Raw genomic sequence first — 23,545 nt, 5'->3', positions numbered from 1 at the left:
ACCTTAGCCTCCTCCTTCACACGCATATTTTTTCAGTTTAATGTTCCTTAAACAAAGCTCTGTTCATACACAATTCAAAAATTATGAATTGCTCTCTTAAACCCCTAATAAACAAACCTGACATTCTCTGACCCCAACATATCTCTCCAGTGTTAACTCCCACATTCTCTTATTCACATACCAATGACTAGCTAAAAACACACTCAGCACTTTTCACAACTATGCAATTTTGTTCACATTATTCTATTTATCCAGAATCCTTTATGAACACTGCTACCTAACAAAATCCCACCGACTCTTGAAGATCTTGCTCAAAAGCCACCTCCTCCCAGAAGTCTATACTTATCTTCCAGATGAGAAAATACTGTCTCCTTCCTTTAAACAAATTCTATAAAACATGGTGTAAATTCCTAGTGGCATTCCTTATTTTCTACCTTGTACTAACGTTACTGATATTTATATCCATTCACCCCTGAACTATAAATCCCAAAGGCTCAAAGCAATAGACTTAATATATTATCAAATATTCTAGAACACAGGAGGTGGTCAAAAAGCACTATTTAAACAAGCAAATGGGAGACTTTTACCTAGAAGATGTATAGGCTTATTCATGAAAGAACATGACCAAAACTCCTGCTTCCAGCTAGTCAGATCACTGCTAAGAAACATACCTTCACTGTGTATCTACTGGAACCAATCTATCAACTTTTGGACCACAGTACAACAACCGGTCCTGTTTCCACTGCAGCGAGATATATACTCTGGAGAAGGAATATACATTGGTAGTTTCTAATTCCTTAACTATGATACCAAACACTATTGGCTTAATTTATCCCACTCAATATTTAATTCCAAAATAAATGAATTAACATTTGATATTATTTTTGAAAATTACAACATCATTTGAGAACATCTGAAACATACAGTTGTCTTGACACAAGAGTTAAGAATCATTAGCTAACAGTGCCAAAAGTATCTCGTGGGAAAAAAGTTAATACTGACTTGTCTTACTCTTATGAATTAAAAAGGTAGCAAGTAAACTTTGTAACACAAAATATATTCCGAAAAATTGAAATAGCAAAGTATATTCATACTCACCATATGTATTTAAAAGGTTACAATTAAACCTTTCAAATACAAGTAAACAACATTCCTTTCTAACATACAGATTTTTTTAACTGACCACAATGAGATATCAGTATACAACTCTCACAACAGCTAAAATAAAAAACTGTGACAATTGTAAATGCTGGCAAAAATGAAGAAAAAGTGAATCGTTCATACAGTGCTAGTAAGAATACAAAAAGTAGTGTCACTGTGAAAAAATAGTTTGGCAGTTTCTTAAAAAACTAAACATTAAATTGCCATAGGACCCAGCAAGTGCACTCTTGCACATTTATCCTAGAGAAATGAAATCTAAGTTCACACAAAAACCTGTACACAAATGTTAATAGCGGCTTTATTTAATCACCAAAAAATGGGATCAGCCCAGATGTTGTCATTCGACAGGTAAACAGTAAAAACAAGCTGTGGTACATATATACCATAAAATACATTCGGTGATTAAAAAAAGAATAAACTTGATAGACACAGCTTTTTGATAAATCTTCAGGTGATTATGCTGAGTGAAAAAGCCAATCCTGGCTGGGCATTGTGGCTCACACCTATCATCTTAGCACTTTGGGAGGCCCAGGTGGGCGGATCACTTGAGTCCAGGAGTTTAAGACCAGCCTGGGCAGTATACCGAAACCACATCTCTACAAAAACTACAAAAATTAGCCATGAGTAGTGGCATGCAGGTGTAGTCCCTGCACTCGGGAGGCTGAGATGGGAGGATCACTTGAGCCTGGGGAGGTGAAGGCTGCCGTGAGCCATGATTATATCACTGAACTCCAGCCTGGGTGAGAGAGTGAGGCCCTGTCTCGAAAAAAGAAAAAAGAAAAAGCCAATCCCAAAATGTTGCACACTGTATGACTCCATTTATATAACCTTTCTGATGAAGTGACTAAATTTAGAAATACAGAATAGAATGGTGGTTGCCAGGGGCTGGAGAGAGTGGTGGCAGTAGGGAGGTGGGTATGAGCCATCCCTGTGATGTTCAACTATTTAGTATCATGACTGTGGTGGTGAATAATCTACACAGGTGACAAAAGTGTACCGAATGTAATACACATGTACACATACACATGCACAAAAGAGAAGTCAAACTCAGGAGATCTGATTGAGATTGGTGTGTTGTATCAATCTCAATATCCTGGTTGTGATATTATACTCATTTTGTAAAATGTTACCATCTGAGCAAAATGCATAGGGATTTCTCTGTATTATTTATTAGATCTGCACATGGATCTACAACCTCAATAAGATTTTCAACTCGAAAACATGTAATGAAAAAAAAAAAAATCCTGACTGGGCGCAGTGGCTCACGCCTGTATTCCTAGCACTTTGAGCAAGCCAAAGTTAGTGGATCACTTGAAATCAGGAGTTTGAGACCAGCCTGGCCAACACGGCAAAACCCCGTCTCTACTAAAAATACAAAAATCAGCCGGGCGTGGTGGCGCACACCTGTAATTCCAGCTACCTGGAGACTGAGGCAGGAAAGCTGCTTGAACCTGGGAAGTAGAGGCTGCCATGAGCCAAGATTGCACCACTGCACTCCAGCCTGGGTGACAGAGTAAGACCCCATCTCAAAAAAAAAAACAAAACAAAACAACTGGCTATCTGCCTCATCTTGAAGCCTCATGACTTCATGACTACTGCCTAGCAGCCCAATTTCCTAACATATAAGCTTAACTTGCCACCACTAAGGGTAACTGAGAGGCCCTGACTTTAGTACCCCGGTAGTAACTGTGAGCTGCCAGAGCAGACACTATGATGTGCCAGCCAGACATGCCCTCACTCCCAAAGATCAAGGTACTACTCATTCCCCCAGGTGCTGAGAATGTGGCCGGCTGAGAGCTCACAGTCTAGTCCATCCACCCCCAGGAATTGGTCTCAACAAAAGGGAGCTGCCTTGCCCAAGGTTACTTCCTGCTCTAGGGACAGGCCATATCCAGTGACTGGTCTATACACAGATAGAAAGGTCTAGCTCCTTGCCTCAATTCAGGCAGAGATCACTGTGGGATTGGCTGAGACGCCATTGCCACTGCCTCTTCATTCAACTTCTCCCTGTGCTTAATCTTGCTTCCCTTACTTCTACTGGTGTGGTACCAGAGAACACTCTACCACCTATACACACACTTTAGACTCAGAACTGGTTCCCCAGAGAACACGATCTATGTTACTAGTATCCTTTTACCCATACTGTACTTCCAAGTAATACCTTCTGAAGTAAGTTCAAAGAGTTTTCTAAAATCTCATATTGATCTTAAAAGTAAGCATACCTGATGGCCACATTTAAGACATAACCAAACTGAAGGCTTTTCTTCTGTTTCTTCTTCAGCTTTATCTTTCACTTTATTGTCAGTCTTACAGTCTTGGCAAATATTCCATTCCACATTCACTAAAGCCTTTTTCAAGTTACCTTGTTCCAATCCTTTTCTAATGTGTCTGCACATAGGTTCTATTAAAACAAATAATAGAGAAGGAATATATAAGGTCAAAAATCACTTTCTTCAGTTAATCTCAAAACTTAACCTTGATTCACATTTCAAAAATGAAATTTACTCTGTTAAGTAACTGTTAGATATTCTGAACTTAAAATTGTTTGATGTTTGAATAATACGAGATGAATATGTGAGAAACAGATTTGATACAAATTTGTGAAGTTTTGCTTTCTTAAAGTCCTAAATATAACCACCACTGCCCCCACTACAAATTCATTTCAATTTATTTGGCTATTCCCTTTAAATTAAGGACCTTTATCATATTTATGATTCTCTTTATCTTTAAAGATTTGTAGAAAACATCCTTCATTCAGTCAATGGTACACCTACTACAGGGCAGGCACTGTGCTAGACGCTCAGGAGCCCAAAATTGACCAAGTCACAGCTCTTTCCTTTGAGTAGCTCACATTCCGGAAGGAAAGGCAGCTAAATAAATTAATGTATAAAAATCTCTGAAACATGGTGTAGCAGCAAAAGAAGAGAAGGCTGAAGTCACCAAAAGTGTCACAGGGGAGGTAATATCTGTGCAATCCTAGAAGATAATAGTAGTAATAAAAATTGCTGATATTAATTAAATATGTTCTATGAACTTTGTTAAATGTTTTGCATACATTATCTCATTTAATCCTTACAATCACCCTAGAAGACAGTATTATTCCCAATGACAAATGAGAAAACTAAGATTTACTGCCCACATAACTACTGAGTATCTATGCCAGAATTTAGACTCAAATCTTTCTGACTTCACGGCTCACACTTTAAACTGTGACCTCAGGGAGTGAAGGGCAATCTGAAAATGCCAATGCCAAGAACAAAAACATGTAAAAGTGCATGCTGTCTCCCCAGATGATGGAGTTACACAATGTGTAAAAATGAGCAGTTGAACCTGAGGCTGAAAACTCTGTTGGGGCCAAGATAAGTAAAGAGCTTTGCAAATCACTCTAAAGTGCTGAGTCGTGTCAGGAACATTGGAGGTTTAGAAACTAGTCAAGTGGCATAATTAGCTTTATGTCCAATGATCTTGCACCAAGAAAAGAAATATAAATGTAACTGAGATCATGTGGAAAAACTACCAAATCTCAGTCCTCAAAGAAATACAAACTGGAAAAAGAAGGTACCCTTTTTCAACTATCAAATCAGCACAGATTTTTACAGATGATACTAACCAGTGCTGATGAAGGTTCAGGGAAATGGGCACTTTTCTATGCTGCTAGGGGGCCTGGAAATTAGTAAAACATTCCTGGATGGCAATTTAGCAACAGAATCAAAAGAGCCTTGAAGATGTTGATACCCTTCTATTAAATAATTATATATGTGTATTAGGAAAATATTTAAATATACAGAGAGATTTAGCTATAAAGTTGTTTACTACTGAGCCATTCATAATACTAAAAAGTTAAAGATTACCTAAATCTGTAACAGTAGAAAATTATCTAAATAAATTATGAAATACCCATGATCTTTGGTCAATGCAATAATATGCCATTAAAAATGTTGTTGAAGGTCTGGTACGGTGGCTCATGCCCGTAATTCCAGAACTTTGAGAGGCTGAGGCAAGTGGATCACTTGAGGTCAGGAGTTCAAGATCAGCCTGGCTAACATGGTGAAACCCCATCTCTACTAAAAATACAAAAATTAGCTGGGTGTGGTGGAACACACCAGTAATCCCAACTACTCATGAGGCTGAGACAGGAGAATCGCTTGAACTCGCGAGGCAGAGGCTGCAGTGAGCTGAGATCATGCTACCGCACTCCAGTCTGGGCAACAGACCCAGACTCCATCTCAGAAAAAAAAAAAAAAAAATGTTGTAGAAGGTTGGGCACAGTGACTCTCATGTGTAGTCCCAGCACTTTTGGAGGCCGAGGCAGGCGGATCACTTGAGGCCAGGAGTTCAAGACCAGCCTGACCAACATACGGAAACATCGTCTCTATTTAAAAAAAAAAAAAATTAGCTGGCTGTGGTGGGATATGTCTGTAATCCCAGTTACTCGGAGGCTGAGGCACAAGAGAATCGTTTGAACCTGGGAGGCGGAGGTTGCAGTGAGCTGAGATTGCACCACTGCACTCCAGCCTGGGTGACAGAGTGAGACTCTTTCTCAAAAAAAAAAAAAAAAAAAGTAGAAGACTGTTAAATGACATATAGATTATAAACATTACATTAAAATGCAGATAACAATAATGTACAGTTTTATACCATTTTCATATTTTAAAACATATTCATTTAGAGATATAAACATTAAAGATTCAGTCAATGAAATATACCTAAAGTTTCAGAGGAATCATCGATTGGAACAGTTTTTCCCTTTGTCCGTTTCTTTCCCATGTTGGCACTTTATGGATTACTTACTGACACAAAATAATAATCTAGAAAACAAGATAAAGTTAGCTTGAACAAAAAAGAAAGTATGTCTTATATTTCTCTAGGAGACAGTAAAATAATGAAGCCATATATATTATGCGTGTCTATCACACTGTAATTTATAAAGACCAATCACATACAATCATCTAATTTTCAATAGGAACTCAAGTAGATAGAATAGTTATCTCTCCTGTTTTTCACAGTGTAGGAAACTGATTCTTAGCAAGCTTAAGAGGTTTTCAATACATGTAAAAGGTCAGGAGAGAACCCTGGTCTTCTTACACAGGTCTTGAACAGTCTCAGAACTTGATACTCTTAGGAAGCTGACTTCTCACTACGTACATGTGAAATAATGGTGGCACTTTAATCAGAAAACTGATTTCCTTTCCTTCTAAGCTATCTTTCTTAGCTCTGCAGTCTATGCAAATTAAATTGATACTTTCTCTAATAAAAATTAAAAATAATTCGGACAACAACCTCCTGAAGGGAGTTAGAGATTTTCCAAAACAGCTTCAAAGCTAAATACAAAAAGTGATACACTGTTGTGCATTTTCCACACCAGGATTTCCTATGCATATCAGCTAAATGGAAATTGATTACAACTGCATTCTTGACTATTTACATTATTACATTATTGCCAAAACCACTTTGGAAGGCTATGACAAATCTAGCTGCACATCACATCTTCACCTTTTTAGTCAACAATTCAAACTTAGAAAACAAGAAAAGTGCTAAAAGTACATACAGGTCTACCTATCTAGAATTATAGATTTTAGAAATAAATACAAAATATAGCACCCAAGTTCTTGCTTCGAATCCAACTCACTCTAATCGGGGTGGGAGTTCAGTACTACATTCATCTTCCAGTTATGCCATTTTTATTATATCATTCTCTTGATTGAAAGCATTTAACAGTTTCCCAGACCACACTCCCTAAACTTTAGCCTTTATAAATAGGGACCATAGGCCTTTATAAATTTGGCCCCAATGCTCAGCTAATCCTGACTCTCTATTATGCCTCGACAACAAAAACAACAACAAAAAACCCACTAAAATTATAATTATATAGTACTTTTGATCTTCAAAGTCCCTTCACAAACATTATCATATCGGATTTCCATAACAACACTTTAAACAGAGACATTTCACTCAAGGAGAAAACTCAGGAAAAAAAATGGTGAAAGATCACACAGGGTAACAAAAATGAGCTAAAAGGCAGGTGTTGTCTGGATGCGGTGGCTCGCGCCTATAATCCCAACACTTTCGGAGGTCGAGGTGGGAGGATCGCTTGAGGCCAGAAGTACAAGACTAGCCTGGGCAACAAAAAAGCGACACTCTATCTCTACAAAAAAAAAAAAAAGGTAAAACGCAGATGTTTGGGTTTCAAGACCACCACTTTTTACCTGCCAATCAAGTCAGTCTCTTTTTGGTTTTTTTTGAGACAGAGTCTTGCTCTGCCGCCCAGGTTCAAATGCTGCTTCTACCTCAGACTCCCGAATAGCTACGATTACAGAGCCCACCACCACGCCCGCCTAATTTTTGTGTTTCTAGTAGAGACGGGGGTTTGAACTCTGGGCCAGGCTGGTCTGAACTCCTGACCTCGTGATCTGCCCGCCTCGGCCTCCCAAAGTGCTGGGATTAAAGACGTGAGCCACCGTGCCTGGCCAAGTCTGTCTCTTGTACTCCACTCCAAAGCACTTTGTACCCTCCGCGCCTTGATGTCTTTGATTTCTAGCCGTAATGTTCTATCTATCTAAATCTTACCAATCTTGCAAGCTCTCCATTTCAAGGAAGCCTTAGACAATCATTCTACTCTAAATTAACCTCTCCACTGAACTTCTCCAGTATTTATGGTATGCTCCAGTCATCTTGTCCCCTTATCAGATATTCTAGTGAATTTCTTAAATTTTTTTCTGGGTTTATCTTATTTCTCTAAGCAGAACCTAAAGTTCTTAGAAAAATAAATGGTTTCAGGCATAGCTTTGGAACTGCCTATAATATCTAGCATAATGTTAGTACATAGCAGGTCCTGAAGAAATACTTCTTGCATTTAAATAGAAAAATAGAATAGTACCTGAGGCATAAAGGATGATTACAAGGTGCAAAGGTAGGTACATAAGAATGAAGCAAACAAGTTCTGGTGAAAAAGAAAAGAGTGAAGAATAAGAAGTCAGAAGTCTGCAGCAGTGAAGACAGACAGCACTAGTAAATCCGGTTTTAGGATTGCAGCAGCTCAAGACTCCATAGGAAACTTGAAAGACGAATTGTTAATTGCTGCAGGCAGAGGACATAGAGGCGTCACTCCAGTGCTGCGGAAAGAGCCCCAGTAAATTTCTGACAACTGTAAAGGCAACTAATGAGTCACGAGGAGAGAATACTGTGACTTCCATCAGCTCTAAAACATCAATAAGCTTACTACACTTTTCAAGTAGTGTCATCGGATGAGTATTAGCGTCCTAGTGAAATGACTCTTTGCAGGGCTCCGTACAAAATCTAAATCAAAGATAGTGTTGCCGGCTCTCATATTATTCCAAGTCTCTTCTCTCTCTGCCCTCCCAGTCATCCCCTGCCTACTCGGTTCCATTAAAAATGTAAGCGTGTGGAAAACTTTGTCAGCAGGTCTTAACGTGGCTTTCAAGTTTTGCGTAGATCAGTCCTCTCCTAGGTGTAGTCAACTGGATAGGTGACAGATCCTGCTTTTCCTACCAGCAGTAAGAACACGGCTGCAAACCCAGCCCCAACCCATAGGGTAGTCCCTGCCACGCGCCACCCACCCACTTGCTCGGCGCCTGCCACACCTCCCCTCTCCTCCTCTTCTAACTGCTCCGATCCCACCGGGGAACCCCGGGGTCCACGGGGTCGAGAAGGGCGCCAGCAGCAGCATCTCATTGGCCAGCTTCTGGAACTGACAAGACACGCAGCCAATGAGATCGCAGTACCGGAAGTAGCCGGGTTACGTGCTTAAAGAGTGGGGCCTTCAAGAAGAGAACGAAGTTGGGGCGGAAAACAGGGGCCCTCCCAGCGCAGGAAGTCAGGCGAGCGACGACTGCCAGGCAGTGCGACCAGAACTCACCCACGGCGACAGAGCCCATAACTGCATCCCCTCATGGGCCTTTGGGCTGGGCAGCCAGCTCCGTCTTCCTCCTGGTGACGAATTGAGAGCGACGGAGCAGAAGCCAGAGTGACCCCTGGAAAGCAACAACTTCCGGAACGCGGCATTATGGGAAGTGGCTAGGCCACCACCTCCCCACCCCCACCTCTCGTGACCATGGGCTCTGACGCTAGTAAATCTGCGCCTGCGTGCGGCTTGCGCCGGAAGTTCGGGCTTAGGGGTTTGGTTGTCAATGGGTTTTCTGGTCTCTGACATAACCATGAAGTTATATAAATGCCTCTGAAGTGTGGGCATCTGGTGGTGGTCTGAGCCTTGGAGTTCCCCAGATGGTTACCTTTCTGGAACACATTACATTTGGAGACTAACAAGGGGAGCGCTTAAATTTCTGTTTCCATAATTCTGTCCTCTCGACTTCTAAAACTGAGTACGTGAGTTGTCTTGAATTTACCTTCCTGCGCCATGTCAGAATAAAAAACGCAGCGAGTTAATTTTTTTTTTTTTTTGAGACGGAATATCCCTCTGTCGCCCAGGCTGGAGGGCATTCTTCTGCCTCAGCCTTCCGAGTAGCTGGGACTACAGGCGCACGCCACTACACCCGGCTAACTTTTGTATTTTTAGTGGAGCCGGGGTTTCGTCATATTGGCCAGGCTGGTCTGGAACTCCTGACCTTGTGATCCGCCCTTCTCGGCCTCCCAAAGTGCTGGGATTACAGGCGTGAGCCACCGCGTCTGGCCGCGAGAGTGAATTTTTAAAGCAGAACTGAACGACGGTGTCAAACATAAATTGCGGGAGAGGAGGGAATTTTCAAATATTTACTGTTCATTCTTTGAAAATGTGTAAGTGCGAGGCCGGGCGCGGTGGCTCATGCCTGTAATCCCAACACTGGGAGGCCGAGGCGGGTGGATGACCTGAGGTCAGGAGTTCGAGACCAGCCTGGCCAACATGGTGAAGTCCCGTCTCTACTAAAAATACAAAAAATTAGTCGGGCATGGCGGCGAGCGCCTGTAATCCCAGCTACTCGGGAGGCTAAGGGAGGAGAGTCGCTTGAACTCTGGAAGCAGAGGTTGCAGTGAGCTGAGATCACTCCATTGCACTCAACAAGAGTTGAGTGGGCAACAAGAGTGAAACTCTGTCTCAAAAAAAGAAAATATGTAAGGGTACACTTTGTGCCAAGCCTTCCCTCAAATGAATTAAACATAGGCCTCTCTGCCCTGGAGTCTTAGTTTAGTAGAGAAAATAGTAATCCCTACCAAGGGTGCGAGGGTGGGGGGCTTGCAGATATCTATAGAAAAATAGCCAAAGAATGTAAACAGGTAATTCACCATAAAAAAAAATTGGTCATAAAATAAATGTCTATTGTTACTAATCAGATGAAAGGAGTTTAAGATGGTGGCATACTAACCACCAGAGTAACGTTTGGTTACATTTAGGGGAAAACTAGCTCTCTTGCTTTTTACTGCTGAGATAAATTTTCTTGTTTGTTTGTTTTCTTTTGTTTTGAGACTGGCTTGCACTCTGCTGCCCAGGCTGGAGTACAGTGGCACGATCTCAGCTCACTGCAACCTCCACCTTCCGGGTTGAAGCCACCTTCCATTCTCCTGCCTCTGCCTCCTGAGTGGCTGGGATTACAGGCACATGCCACCCCACTGCACCCAGCTAACGTTTGTAGTTTTTGGTAGAGGTGGGGTTTCAGCATGTTGGCCAGGCTGGTCTTGAACTCCTGGCCTCAAGTGATCCACCTGCCTCAGCCTCCCAAAGTGCTGAATTACAGGTGTAAGCCACCGCGCCCAGCTTAGTTTCATCTTTCACTTTATTCTGACAACATTATGACATTAAAGTCCAAGAGATATTGGGCTCGTCCTTGTTTGGTCTCTGGTGATTTAGATGAGGCAGGACTGAGCCCCCACGAATGTATTATCTCAAAAAGTTAGTAGCAGCTATTATGCAAAGTTCCAAGGCTCAAGTCAAATCCTGGGCATATCCACGGATGTGTGGTAGGGCATAGGCTCCAGCTCTCATGCAAGAAAGAACAGGAGTGGGATGAGATAATTTTTTAAAGCTTTATTCTCCAAGCTCCAGAAATGCAGGCTTTTTGCCCCCACCCATTTTAAAACAGAGCCTTAAGGTCATTGTACCATGTGCTTCCTGTCTGAAAGGCTCTTCCCCTTCATCTTCCGGGGTTGGTATCTTATTGTCATTCTGTTCACACCTTATTTTTAATTTACTTATTTTAGAGACAGGGTCTGGCTTTGTAGCCCAGACTAAAGTGCAATCATAGTTCACCGAAACCTTGAATTCCTGTGCTCAAGTGATCCTCACGCCTCAGCCTCCCGTAGCTGGTAATGCAAGTGTGTGCCACCCCATCAGCTAACTTTTTGATTTTTTGAAGTCACCGTGTCTCTGCAAAAGCTTGCTGCCCAGGCTGGTCTCAAACTCCTGACCTCAAGCGATACTCCAGCCTCAGTCTCCCAAAGCACTAGGATTCCAGGTGTGAGTCACCGCATCCAGCCTCTATACATGCCTTAAAAGTCACTTCCTTCCAGTTACAGGGCAATCTAGGTAACACAGTCATCTGATCACTCACATCACCTTACTTTACTTCTCTGTCCAGCAATTATCCACTATCTGGTAATTTTTTTTTTTTTTTTTTAAACAGAGTCTCACTCTGTTGCCCAGGCTGGAGTGCAGTAGTGCAGTTACAGCTCACTGTAGCCTCAGTCTCCCAGGCTCAAGCAATTCTCCTACCTCAGCCTCCTGAGTAGCTGGGACTACAGGCCTACAGGCACAGGACCCCACATCTGGCTAATTTTTGTATTTTTTGTAGAGACAGGGGTCTCTCTCTATTGCCCAAACTGGTCTCAAACCCTGGGCTCAAGTGATCCTCCTTGGTCTCCCAAAGTGCTGGGATTATAGGCATGAGCTATTATGCCTGGCCATAATTTTCTTTTCTTTTCTTTTCTTTTGAGACTGAGTTTTGCTCTTGATGCCCAGGCTGGAGTGCAATGGTGTGATCTCGGCTCACAGCAACCTCTGCGTCCCGGGTTCAAGCGATTCTCCTGCCTCAGCCTCCCCAGTAGTTGGGATTACAGGCATGTGCCACCATGTCCAGCTAAGTTTTGTATTTTTAGTAGAGACAGGGTTTCTCCATGTTGGTCAGGCTGGTCTCGAACTCCCAACCTCAAGAGAGCTGCCTGCCTTGGCCTCCCAAAGTGCTGGGATTACAGGTGTGAGCCACTGTGCCCGGCCCATAATTTTCTTTTATTTTTACCTTTATGTTTAGCCCTCTTCATCCATACACAGAAATGTGCAAATATAAGGTCTTTGAGAGATGCAACATCTTTGTGTTGTTCATGGCTATAATTAGTACCTGGAAGTGCCTGGAATATAGTAAGTGCTCGATAAATATTGATTGAAAAGAAATAGTCATGAGAAATAAAGTGCTGTACAAGAATGTTCGCAGCTGCTTTATTTATAATAGCCAAGAAACTGAAGATAGCCCAGGTTTCTATCAAAACAAGAATGGAACTGGTATATTCATATGATGGAATACTACTGAGCAATCAAAAGAAACTGATACACATGATAACAGATGAAAATATTTCCCTGAGTGAAAGAACCCTTACACAAAAATATTGCATGACTCCAACCATTTGAAGTTCTAGAACAAGAAAAATAAATATGGTGGGGAAAAAAAATCAGAACAGTGGTTACCTTTGGGGAGAACTGGGTGGGGACTAAGAAAGGGCATGAAAGAACTTTATGGGGTGATGGTAATGTTCTATACGTTAATATGGCTTGAGTTCCATAGGTGTATGCATTTAAAAACTCATGTGTATTTAAGGTATACATTTCATTTTTACCTTTAAAATCCTTAATTTGGGCCGGGCGTGGTGGCTCATGCCTGTAATCTCAGCACTTTGGGAGGCCGAGGTGGGTGGATCATGAGGTCAGGAGATCGAGACCATCTTGGCTAACACAGTGAAACCCTGTCTCTACTAAAAATACAAAAAATTAGCTGGGCGTGGTGGCGGGCGCCTGTAGTCCCAGCTACTTGGGAGGCTGAGGCAGGAGAATGGCGTGAACCCAGGAGGCAGAGGTTGCAGTGAGCTGGGATGGCGCCACTGCACTCCAGCCTGGGCGACAGAGCGAGACTCCGTCTCAAAAACAAAACAAAACAAAACAAAAACTAATTTGAATTATGTACATTAGAGATACTTAGAAGCTACTGTCTGCAGTTTACTTTGAAATGTATGAAAACAGATGGATTGATGAGATATGTGACAAAGCTGGTAGAGTAAAATTCTATACTCTCCAGGTCAGTGTTTTTCAACCTCAACACTATCAGCATTTTGAACCAGCAAATTTGTTATTGTCAGGGGATGTCCTGTTCATTGTAGGAAGTTGAGGAGCATCCCTGGGCTCTACCTACTCCATGCCAATAGCATCCTTCCAGTTGTGACAACCCAAAATGTCTTCAGACACTGCTAAATAGAGGGGAAATCCATCCTTCCCCTTCTCTTGAGATCTGCTCCACTGTAAAATTCTCTCGACTTTGCTTTACACTTGAATTTTTTCATAATAAATGTTGGAGGAAAAAAATAAATTATGACATTGAAAAATGCTCATGAAACACCATGCAGAAGATGTAGTTTATGAACACCTACAATACATACTGTCATCTTTTTGTTTAAAAAAAAAGCGGCAGGGGTGGGGGGGGGAGAGCTAGCAGTGATAGTTAGTATTGCTATATGTCAGTGTTTACAAATCGTATCTATGACACTTCTAAAATAAATATTATAAGGTGTATTCCATATAGTTGGATTGGGAAGAAAAACATTTCCAATAACCCTCCGTCAGCATCTCCTTCAAACTACCCTTTTATTAAGAGGGAAAAATACGCATTCACACGGTTCCTCCCAGCTTGGTTAATGGGCGAGAACACCTAAGATAGCTAAGGCCACCATGCATCCAGGCTCAGATCTCCCTAATTGCCCTCCTCCTCCATGATTCAGGGACAAGGAGGATCACCACTGTGTGGGAAGATACTAGAAATGCAAAATTTGGACCCCCGCCCCTACCTACCGAATCTTGATCTGCATTTCAACAGGATTCCCGAACTATTCCTAGGCACGTTCGAGTTTGAGGAGCATTAACGGACCAATTCTTTGTCCCTGAAAAGTGCCCACTATATAGACTGACAGTGGCAGCCGCTGGGAAATGACAACGGGGTTGGCATGGAGAGTTATTAAGAAGAAAAACTCCAGCCGGGCGCGGTGGCTCAGGCCTGTAATCCCAGCACTTTGGGAGGCCAGGGGTGGCGGATCGCCTGAGGTCAGGAGTTCGAGACCAGCCTGGCCAACATGGTGAAACCCCCGTCTCTACTAAAAAATACAAAAATTATCTGGGCATGGTGGTGGGCGCCTGTAATCCTTGCTACTCGGGAGGCCGAGGCAGGAGAATCGCTTGAACCCGAACCCGGGAGGTGAAGGCTGCTGTGAGCCGAGATCGCGCCACTGCACTCCAGCTTGGGGGACAGAGCGAGACTCCGTCTCAAAAAAAAAAAAAAAAAAGGAGAAGAAGAGGAAGAAAACTCTGCGACTAAGAAGTACCTAGCAGGGACAAAGCATTCCCTTAGTCGTTCCAGCTGCGTACACAAACACTGGCGGACCCGGCGCCCGACAGGCCAGCTCTAGCTTCCGGCCGCGGCCCTGCGCGCGCATGCGCCGTGCGCCTTGTTTTTTCTGATAGGCCGCTAGGTGAGGCGGTTTGTGAGTTTTGGGTTGCAGTATACTAGAATTTTGAGGTTTCCTTCCGGTGAAAATTGAGCTGTCCATGCAGCCATGGAACCCGGGTTACAGCAGTGAGGGGGCCGCGACTCAAGGTTAGTCTCGCCTCAGCGCCAGTGGCGAGCGCCACGGGGGTTTCCCACGCTGCAGCGCCGGGCGGTGGGAACATTCCCGGCATGGCTGCCCGCTTCCCCTCACTGCAGGCGCCCATCGGTCGGTTTGGACCTCGGCATTGCTTCCCGGCTTCAGCAGCCCCGCTCCAGCCGGCGACCTCGCCCCGAGGGCAATCAGGGTGCGAGGGTGGCTGCGTGCTGGGCATTCTTCCTGAGAGCTTCGTGGCTTGGGTCGCGGAGTACTGTGCTCTGTTTTTCAAAAAAAAAAAAATCTGCAAGGAAAAGATATTATTGCACTCAGAAATATCAAGTTCCAGTCTACGTTCTCTTAAATATATATATATATTTTTTAAATAATAGTAAAGGCGAGGTCTCCCTGTGTTAGCCAGGCTGGTCTTGAACAATTGGGCTTAAGCAATCCCCCTTTCTCCCAAAGTGCTGGGATTACAAGCGTGAGCCACTGCGCCCGGCTACAGTCTATTTCCTTACAGCATTCGCTGAAATCTTGCGTCATAAAATTATCTTGAGGGTTTTTTGGAAGGACTGAAATCTCTTAAGCGAAAATAATTTGGCAGATAAATGACCTGTGACATCACTCCCGTAGTTATCCATTCAAGAGTCCCTCCGTCCCGTACTTCTTCGCTATTCCATTTCATCTTTGCTACCTGCAATTCGATAGGACCCTCTCCCGACTTTGCTCACTCCCTGGGAGACTTTAAACAAATATATAGCTCCAAATAAGTGTTGACTCCCAAAATTATATCTGTAGCTCAGTCTCTCGTAGACTCCGAAACTGTATATCTAACTGCATGCTAGACATCTCTATTTAACAGGTGTCTTAGTAGGCGCTTCATTACTTCAGCTCTCCATGAAGCTCTCCTGAAGCTCTCCATGACCACACCGTCCAAATAAATGGCACATCCATACTTTCAGTAGCTTAAAGCCTTGGAGTCATTCTTCCGTGTCTCATGTAATTCATCTGTAAATCCTGTTGCCTCTGTTCTCTCCATGTATCCAGAACCTGAAGTTTACCAACTTGACCACTATAATCCTATCCAAGCCACCATCCTCTCTCCCTAGTTATTGCGGTGTCTATCTGGTTACCCCACTTTTCCTTTCACTTTTCTCCGTAGCAGCAAGTGTGGGGATCTTCGTAAGTCAAACCTCTCTTGTAGCTCTTACGTATCAGTCGGGATAAAATTCAAAATTCTGGCCATGCTTTACTAGTCCCAACATAAACTGCCCCACCTTTCCTTACTAAACTCTTTCATTCCCCCTGTCCCCAGCTCACTGTGCGCTGGCCAGCTGCTCTAGCACCCTCCTACCTCAAGGCATTTGAACATGCTGTTCACTTTCCCTCGAACACTCTTGGCCAAGAAAAACACATGGCATGCTTTTTCAGTTCCTTAAAGTCTCTTCCCTACAGTCACCTTAGGAGAAAGGCCTTTCCTGACGACCCCTTGTGCAGTCTCACCCCCCTGCTGCCTTATTGTTTCCCTTGTCCTTGTTTTCTTCAGGTTTCTTCACAGCAGTTATTTACTGGATATAAAAATTCTTTTTTGTTTTTTTTGAAACAGTCTCACATGTTGCCCAGGCTGGAGTGCAGTAGTATGATCTTAGCTCACTGCAACCTCTGCCTCCCCAGTTCAAGTGATTCTCCTGCCTCAGCCTCCCTAGTAGCTGGGACTACAGGCGTGTGCGACCACACCTGGCTAATTTTTGTATTTTTAGTAGAGATGGGGTTTCATCATGTTGGCCAGGCTGGTCTCAAACTCCTGACCTCAGGTAATCCGCCCATCTCATCCTCCCGAAGTGCTGTGATTACAGGCGTGAGCCACCGCACCTGGGCTGGGCATATAAATTTGTTTTTGATGTCATGGTATCCTCCCACCAGTAGAGTTGTTTTATTACTTTCATTCATTGTTATCTTAGTGCCAATGCTTGAACGTAAGTGCTTTAGAAACATTTGTTGAAATGATCACCAGGCCGGGCTTGGTGGCTCATGCCTGTAATCCCAGCACTTTGGGATGCCGAGACGGGTGGATCACAAGGTAAAGGAGATCGAGACCATCCTGGCTAACACAGTGAAACCCCATCTCTACCAAAACTACAAAAAATTAGCCGGGCATGGTAGCGGGCACCTGTAGTTCCAACTACTTGGGAGGCTGAGCCAGGAGAATGGCGTGAACCCAGGAGGCGGAGCTTGCAGTGAGCTGAGATCGTGCCACTGCACTCCGGCCTGGGTGACAGAGCAAGACTACGTCTCAAAAACAAACAAAAAAAGAAATGATGACCAATAATAATAATAGTAATAAGCGGCCCGACACCGTGGCTCATGCCTGTAATCCCAGCACTTTGGGAGGCCAAGGCGGGTGGATCACAAGGGCAAGAGTTCGAGACCAGCCTGGCCAATGTGGTAAAACCCCATCTCTACTAAAAAACCCAGAAAGCAGAGGTTGTAGTGAACCAACTCTGCACTCTGGCCTGGGTAACAGAGCTAGACCTTGTCTCAAAAAAAAAAAAAAAAAAGGTTTTTAAATTAATAATAATAGCAGCAAGCACACATAAAATTTACTCTGTGGCCAGGCACTTTCCACAAATTCTCATCTAATCATCACAGCAACCCTCTCATCCCAGTTACGGAGTTGGGGAGACTAAAGCACAGATAAATTAAACCACTTGCCTAAGGTCGTGCAGTTGGTAAGTGGCAGAGCCTGGAGTTGCACCTTGGCAATCTAGTAATAGAATCCAAACACTGGTAACAGAGCCACTCCAACAAAAAACAAAGTAAATGCACTTCCTCTAATAACCACCCAAGAAGTTGTTTTCTGTGTTTCTCAACTCCAAAACAGACTAGCAAATACATCTATGGAATTCCAATAAGTCCAGGGATTTTAAGTATGTATGAGGATTTTGTTAAAAAAAAAAAAAAGGGCTGGGTGTGGTGGCTCATGCCTGTAATTCCAGCACTTTGGGAGGTGGAGGTGGGCGGATCACGAAGTCAGGAGATCTCAACCATCCTGGCTAACATGGTGAAACCCCGTCTCTACAAAAAATTTAAAAAAAAAAATAGCTGGGCGTGGTGGCGGGCACCTGTAGTCCCAGCTACTTGGGAGGCTGAGGCAGGAGAATGGCGTGTACCTGGGACGCAGAATTTGCAGTGAGCGGATATGGTGCCACTGCACTCCAGCTTAGGCGACAGAGCGAGACTCTGTCTCAAAAAAAACCAAAAAATAAAAACACACCGCCACTAAATGTTTGTTACGATATCAAGTTACAAAAGTGGGATATAACATTATACGAAGTCAGTGGTTAGCAAAGAAAACATTGTCATGAGGCCAGGTGAGGTGGCTCACACCTATAATCCCAGCACTTTCGGAGGCCGAGGGGGCAGGTGAATCACCTGAGGTCGGGTGTTTGAGACCAGCCCGACCACCATGGTGAAACTCCATCTCTATTAAATACAAAAAATTAGCTGGGCGTGGTGGCGGGCACCTGTAGTCCCAGCTACTCAGGAGGCTGAGGCAGGAGAATGGCATGAACCCGGGAGGCGGAGCTTGCAGTGAGCCGAGATCGTGCCACTAAACTCCAGCCTGGGCGACACAGCGAGACTCTGTCTCAAAAAAAAAAAAAAAAAAAGGAAAACTAATAAATGCCATACACAGTGGCTCATCGGCTCATACCTGTAATGCTAGCACTTGGGGAGGCCAAGACAGGAGGATTGCTTGAGCCCAGGAGGTTGAGACCAGGCTGAGCAACATAGCAAGACCTTGTTTCTACAAATAAAAAATGAAGCCAGGCGTGGCAGTGCATACCTGTGGTCCTAGTTACTCAGAAGTCTGAGGTGGGAGGATTGCTTGGGCGTGGGAGGTTGAGGTTGCAGTGAGCGGGGATCATGCCACTGCACTCCAGCTGGGGTGACAGAGCTAGACCTTGTCTCAAAAAAAACTAATAAACAATATTTACTTAAGAAACTGACCATTCAGATAATCAAACTCTCTGACTTATTCTGTACATTCTAGGTTTCCAGTGTAACCTGTTATGTCCTCTCTTCTGGCTACATTATTGATACAGCTTTTTGACTACATAATTGGTTTACTTTGATGAAATTGCCCATTTATGGTAGCTCAAAATGTCCGCTCAACTATCTAGACACAGAATAATGTGGTGTCTACTTACTATTAAAAGTTTTTTGAGTTTGTTTTTTTATAGATGGTCTCAGTATGTTGCCCAGGCTGGTCTTAGCAAAGGACTTAGTATATTATATCTGAAAGTAGAGTGATGGGGAAGAGACTAATTAAATTGTACAATTTACGAAGAAATCAAATACAATTTTAGTAAGTACCCTTGTTGATGTATTCATTTCTTCTAAGATTGCATATGTAAATTGTCTCTCTTGTCTTTACCTCCTTAGAAACTTACACATGTCCAAAAATGATTGAGATAGAGCAGGCGGAGGCCCAGCTTGCTGAGTTAGACCTGCTAGCCAGTATGTTCCCTGGTGAGAATGAGCTCATAGTAAATGACCAACTGGCTGTAGCAGAACTGAAAGATTGTATTGAAAAGAAGACAATGGAGGGGCGATCTTCAAAAGTTTACTTTACTATCAATATGAACCTGGATGTATCTGAGGAAGCAATGGTAATTCAGTTTTGCTTTTGGAAGGATTGAAACATGTTGAGACTTAAAACATTGGTTAGTGCACTTTTTCTTCTTCTTTTTAATCAGGCGATGTTTTCTCTGGCCTGTATTCTTCCTTTTAAATACCCAGCAGTTCTGCCTGAAATTACTGTCAGGTACGTTACAGAAGTTCTGGCCAACTTTGGAGGTCAAATTAATCTGAGAATAAAAGCAACTCTTGAATTTGTTTTCTGTTCCCAGCCAATTGTTTTCTTATATCTTTTCTGTTAGATCAGTAATATTGAGTAGATCCCAGCAGACTCAGCTGAACACAGATCTGACTGCATTCCTGCAAAAACATTGTCATGGAGATGTTTGTATACTGAATGCCACGGAGTGGGTTAGAGAACACGCGTCTGGCTATGTCAGCAGAGATACTTCATCTTCACCCCCCACAGGAAGCACAGTCCAGTCAGTTGACCTCATCTTCACGAGACTCTGGATCTACAGCCATCATATCTACAACAAATGCAAAAGAAAGAATATTCTAGAGTGGGCAAAGGAGCTTTCCCTGTCTGGGTTTAGCATGCCTGGAAAACCTGGTGTTGTTTGTGTGGAAGGCCCACAAAGTGCCTGTGAAGAATTCTGGTCAAGGTTTGCTTTCACATATGTATGTGAAGTCATGTCAAAAATTTTAATAGTAAACAAGATACAGCCATGTGCTGCCTAGTAATGTTTTGCTCAACAGTGGACCACACATAAAACAGTGGTGCCATAGGATTATAATGGAGCACATATACAAACCTGATACATGGCACTTGATCTTCCCACTATTGAATATCAGAGTGATATTCAGTAATCGTGCTGGGACATTTGCTTTTCTATATGAAAAAATATAAAGACAAAAAAGTACCACCTAGGTTTGTGTAAGTACACTCTATCGTGGTGGTACAATGACAAAATAACCTGAAGATATATTTCTCAGAGTGTATCCCCATTGTTAAGCAACACATGACTATTAGAGATGTGGAGATAAGTATGTCCCGGGGGTTGTATCTTTATGGGGATTCAATCTCAAGTTGATGGATATGGCAGAAATCGCATGTAGTCAGCATTTTCCCCCTCACCTGACAAGTGCATGTAGGAGACATTCTGTAAATATACGCTGAATGAATTGAGCTCCTGCCCAAGACACTATGACCCCATCCACTTCCATGGATCTGATCCTTCCCTTATCTTAGTGATGCTGCAAACTGTATGCCCTATGAAGTAAGGGGCTTTCTAGAAGCACTAGAATTGCCACTAGTCTTCTCATTTCTCTATTGATATCCTAAATGAATTTCTGAGAAGATCCATTAATAGTTTGGGATTCAGTAATTCCTACATTTCTAAACTACTGATACAAGGCCGTAGTAAGGGTAACAAATGAGTTTGGGGATGGGATAATGACCAGAATCATATTTGATTAAAATAAATCCCTCTGAGATAAAAGTAGATTTCTTGGGTGGGGTGTGATGACTCACACCTGTAATCCCAGCACTGTGGGTGGCTGAGGCAGCATATCAATTGCAGCCAGGAGTTTGAAACCAACATGAGCAACATAGCAAGACCTGTCTCTACTAAATAAACAAAAGTTATAAAAATTTTAAAAAGTAGACTACTTCTAGGGAAAGGCATTGATAAGTCTGTTTTATAACTTCTGTTTTATGTGCTCTATACATTTTGAAAATGTTTACTTTGGAAATTTCTTTTCAGACTCAGAAAATTAAACTGGAAGAGAATTTTAATCCGCCATCGAGAAGACATTCCTTTTGATGGTACAAATGATGAAATGGAAAGACAAAGGAAATTTTCCATTTTTGAAGAAAAAGTGTTCAGTGTTAATGGAGCCAGGGGAAACCACATGGACTTTGGTCAGCTCTATCAGTTCTTAAATGCCAAAGGATGTGGGGATGTTTTCCAGATGTTTTTTGGTGTAGAAGGACAATGACAGTAAGAGTAGTTGAAAGTATCTTGTCACTGTTGGCCTTTTGATTTTTTTTTCCCACTTTTTCTTGAAAGATTAAGTAAGTAATTTTATTTTAGTTCCATTCTAGAATGTTGGGGAGTGGGGGACAAGAAAAAATAGTATAGCTGAAATGCATCTGTTAAAAATGTCATGATTGAAAGCAGAACTGAGTTTTAAATTACAACCTTAAAATTGTTAGATATTTCTTCACATATCAGCTGCCCATTTTGAAAAAGAAATGATCCACAAAGGTGATGTTGGTGCTCCAATTTGCTAGCCATTCCCAACCCCCTTCTCCCTTACCTGCCTTCACTAAAGAACCCAGAAAAGCTAATTGCTCCCCTTTCAGCCTCTGTTGCAACTAACAACTCTCAGTGGCCTCAGGACACAGCTTTGGCCTTGGGAATCTGGGAAAACTTTTGCTTCCTGATTAAAGAAACATATGCAGCTAGGCCACCTCCTCCCCCTCTTACTTTTATAAATGCCAAAGTGATGGCTGGAGCTGGAGGAGTTATTTGAACTATGACAGAAGGAAGGACTAAGAGAACCACGAAGATGCCAGTTGCCACATTGTTGAGCTGCTGACCCAACACCAGCCGCTGCCTATCTCTAGACGTCTTATGAAATAAAACCGGTTTTGTTTAATTTCTAGGATTTTTTTTTTTTTTTTTTTAATAGACGGAGTCTTGCTCTGTCACCCAGGCTGGAGTGCAATGGTGCGATCTCGGCTCACTGCAACCTCCACCTCCCAAGTTCAAGCGATTCTCCTGCCTCGGCCTCCCGAGTAGCTGAGATTACAGGGGCCTGCCACCATGCCTGGCTAATTTTTGTGTTTTTAGTAGAGACGGGGTTTCACCATGTTGGCCAGGCTGGTCTCGAACTCCTGACCTCAGGTGATCGCCCGCCTCGGCCTCCCAATGTGCTGGGATTACAGGCATGAGCCACCACGCCCAGCCAATTTCTAGGCTTTTTACTAGCAGTTGAAAGCTAGTTTGTCAAATAGAGTTTTTCAGAGCTTTAGTTTTGCATTTACCCCAGCCTTTTGATACATAAATAGGTGAAGTTTTTCTGAAGTGGAGTTTGCAGTTCGTCTCGTTTTGTATACTCACGCTCTGCCCCTGTTCCTGGGCTTGCCTCAGACAAGGCTGAGGCACGAGTAGGGCTTAAACATTTTTAACAAGCGTCAACAATTCATCAAATTAGTAATTTAGAAGATTTGTTTGGCAAATTGTATTCTGACATTTTTTTGTTCTGGAAATGGCTCTCTGTATATTTCTTTTTGCCAAATTTTGACCTACCATTAAACACACCACCCAGTTTTTGAGGACCTCCATAAATTGGTTCCAAAAGCATTTATTATTTATTAATTTGCTAGCACGCAGGTTGATTCCAGGTGTTGGATATTTCTTGACCAGTCAGACTTGGTTGAGGAATGGAGTTGGGGTGAGAAACAATGCATTAAGTTAGTAAAAAGTTGGAGGCAAACTATGCTTATCACAAAATGAATCAGTAAGTGAAAGATAGCATATATTATGTAATACAATGTAGAAATCTGAAGGAATAAAATGGAAGAAGGCAATGTGGATAGATCTTAAATATAAAGGTTATTAAACATAAATGAGGGTCAGAATGGTATTTAAAGCACAGTGCTTGTATTGGACCTAAACCTTATGTACCTCCCCAGATTTCCTCCCTGCTGCCCATTCCTATTGCCCTGTCAGTTGCCCTGGAAATCCCAGTTCCTCTGCTGCCACCAGACAGCCAGATGGACCAGTTGTGTGTCTAGTTTCTGATTCCTCCAGTGACTAACAGATTTGTATGAAATACCCTACAGAGAATGGAATCTGACATTCCTACCACCAAAGGGGGCAGATGATGCATATATTACTTTAAGCAGCTAAAGTGGCAGCTAAACCGCTAAAACTTTTTCAGTCTCTGTACA

General features: G+C 42.7%; 2 protein-coding genes across 5 annotated transcripts in view; one reads left to right on the top strand and one right to left on the bottom strand.

Moving 5' to 3' along the window:
* USP16 (ubiquitin specific peptidase 16) overlaps positions 1-9,198 on the bottom strand; it is a 30,596-nt gene extending 21,398 nt beyond the window's left edge. Inside the window, exons 1-4 of one of the 3 annotated variants that reach the window (XM_003895568.4) lie at positions 9,038-9,198; positions 8,039-8,101; positions 5,868-5,969; positions 3,384-3,562 (exon numbers count right to left, since the gene is read on the bottom strand). In XM_003895568.4, coding sequence (XP_003895617.1) covers positions 3,384-3,562; positions 5,868-5,928 — 240 coding nt within the window. In that variant the 5' untranslated portion in view covers positions 5,929-5,969; positions 8,039-8,101; positions 9,038-9,198. The remainder of the gene's footprint in view (positions 1-3,383; positions 3,563-5,867; positions 5,970-8,038; positions 8,102-9,037) is intronic. The other 2 variants (XM_009202400.3, XM_003895567.4) reach the window with 2 other exon arrangements.
* Positions 9,199-14,799: 5,601 nt separating this feature from the next.
* On the top strand, positions 14,800-23,221 carry RWDD2B (RWD domain containing 2B). 2 transcript variants are annotated; one of them, XM_021935549.2, is made up of 6 exons: positions 14,862-14,957; positions 19,188-19,312; positions 19,390-19,616; positions 19,704-19,771; positions 19,887-20,249; positions 21,351-23,221. In XM_021935549.2, the coding sequence occupies exons 3-6, from the start codon at positions 19,410-19,412 to the stop codon at positions 21,583-21,585; spliced, it is 873 nt and encodes a 290-aa protein (XP_021791241.1). In that variant the 5' UTR covers positions 14,862-14,957; positions 19,188-19,312; positions 19,390-19,409; the 3' UTR covers positions 21,586-23,221. The 2 variants fall into 2 exon arrangements, with proteins under 2 accessions (XP_003895622.1, XP_021791241.1); XM_003895573.5 differs by lacking the exon at positions 19,188-19,312 and having other exon boundaries at positions 14,800-14,957.
* Positions 23,222-23,545: the final 324 nt, after the last annotated feature.

Source organism: Papio anubis, chromosome 4 (assembly GCF_008728515.1).
Source record: "Papio anubis isolate 15944 chromosome 4, Panubis1.0, whole genome shotgun sequence".
Lineage (NCBI taxonomy): Eukaryota > Metazoa > Chordata > Mammalia > Primates > Cercopithecidae > Papio > Papio anubis.
This window is presented reverse-complemented; position numbering and strand designations above follow the sequence as displayed.

What these genes read in the sequence shown, in the direction of transcription:
- RWDD2B (XM_003895573.5), top strand. Translation starts at nt 14,909, where the DNA reads ATGCAGCCATGGAACCCGGGTTACAGCAGTGAGGGGGCCGCGACTCAA. An exon ending in ATGTATCTGAGGAAGCAATG is followed by an intron (nt 19,617 to 19,703) that starts GTAATTCAGTTT and finishes CTTTTTAATCAG; the next exon opens with GCGATGTTTTCTCTGGCCTG. An exon ending in TGTGAAGAATTCTGGTCAAG is followed by an intron (nt 20,250 to 21,350) that starts GTTTGCTTTCAC and finishes ATTTCTTTTCAG; the next exon opens with ACTCAGAAAATTAAACTGGA.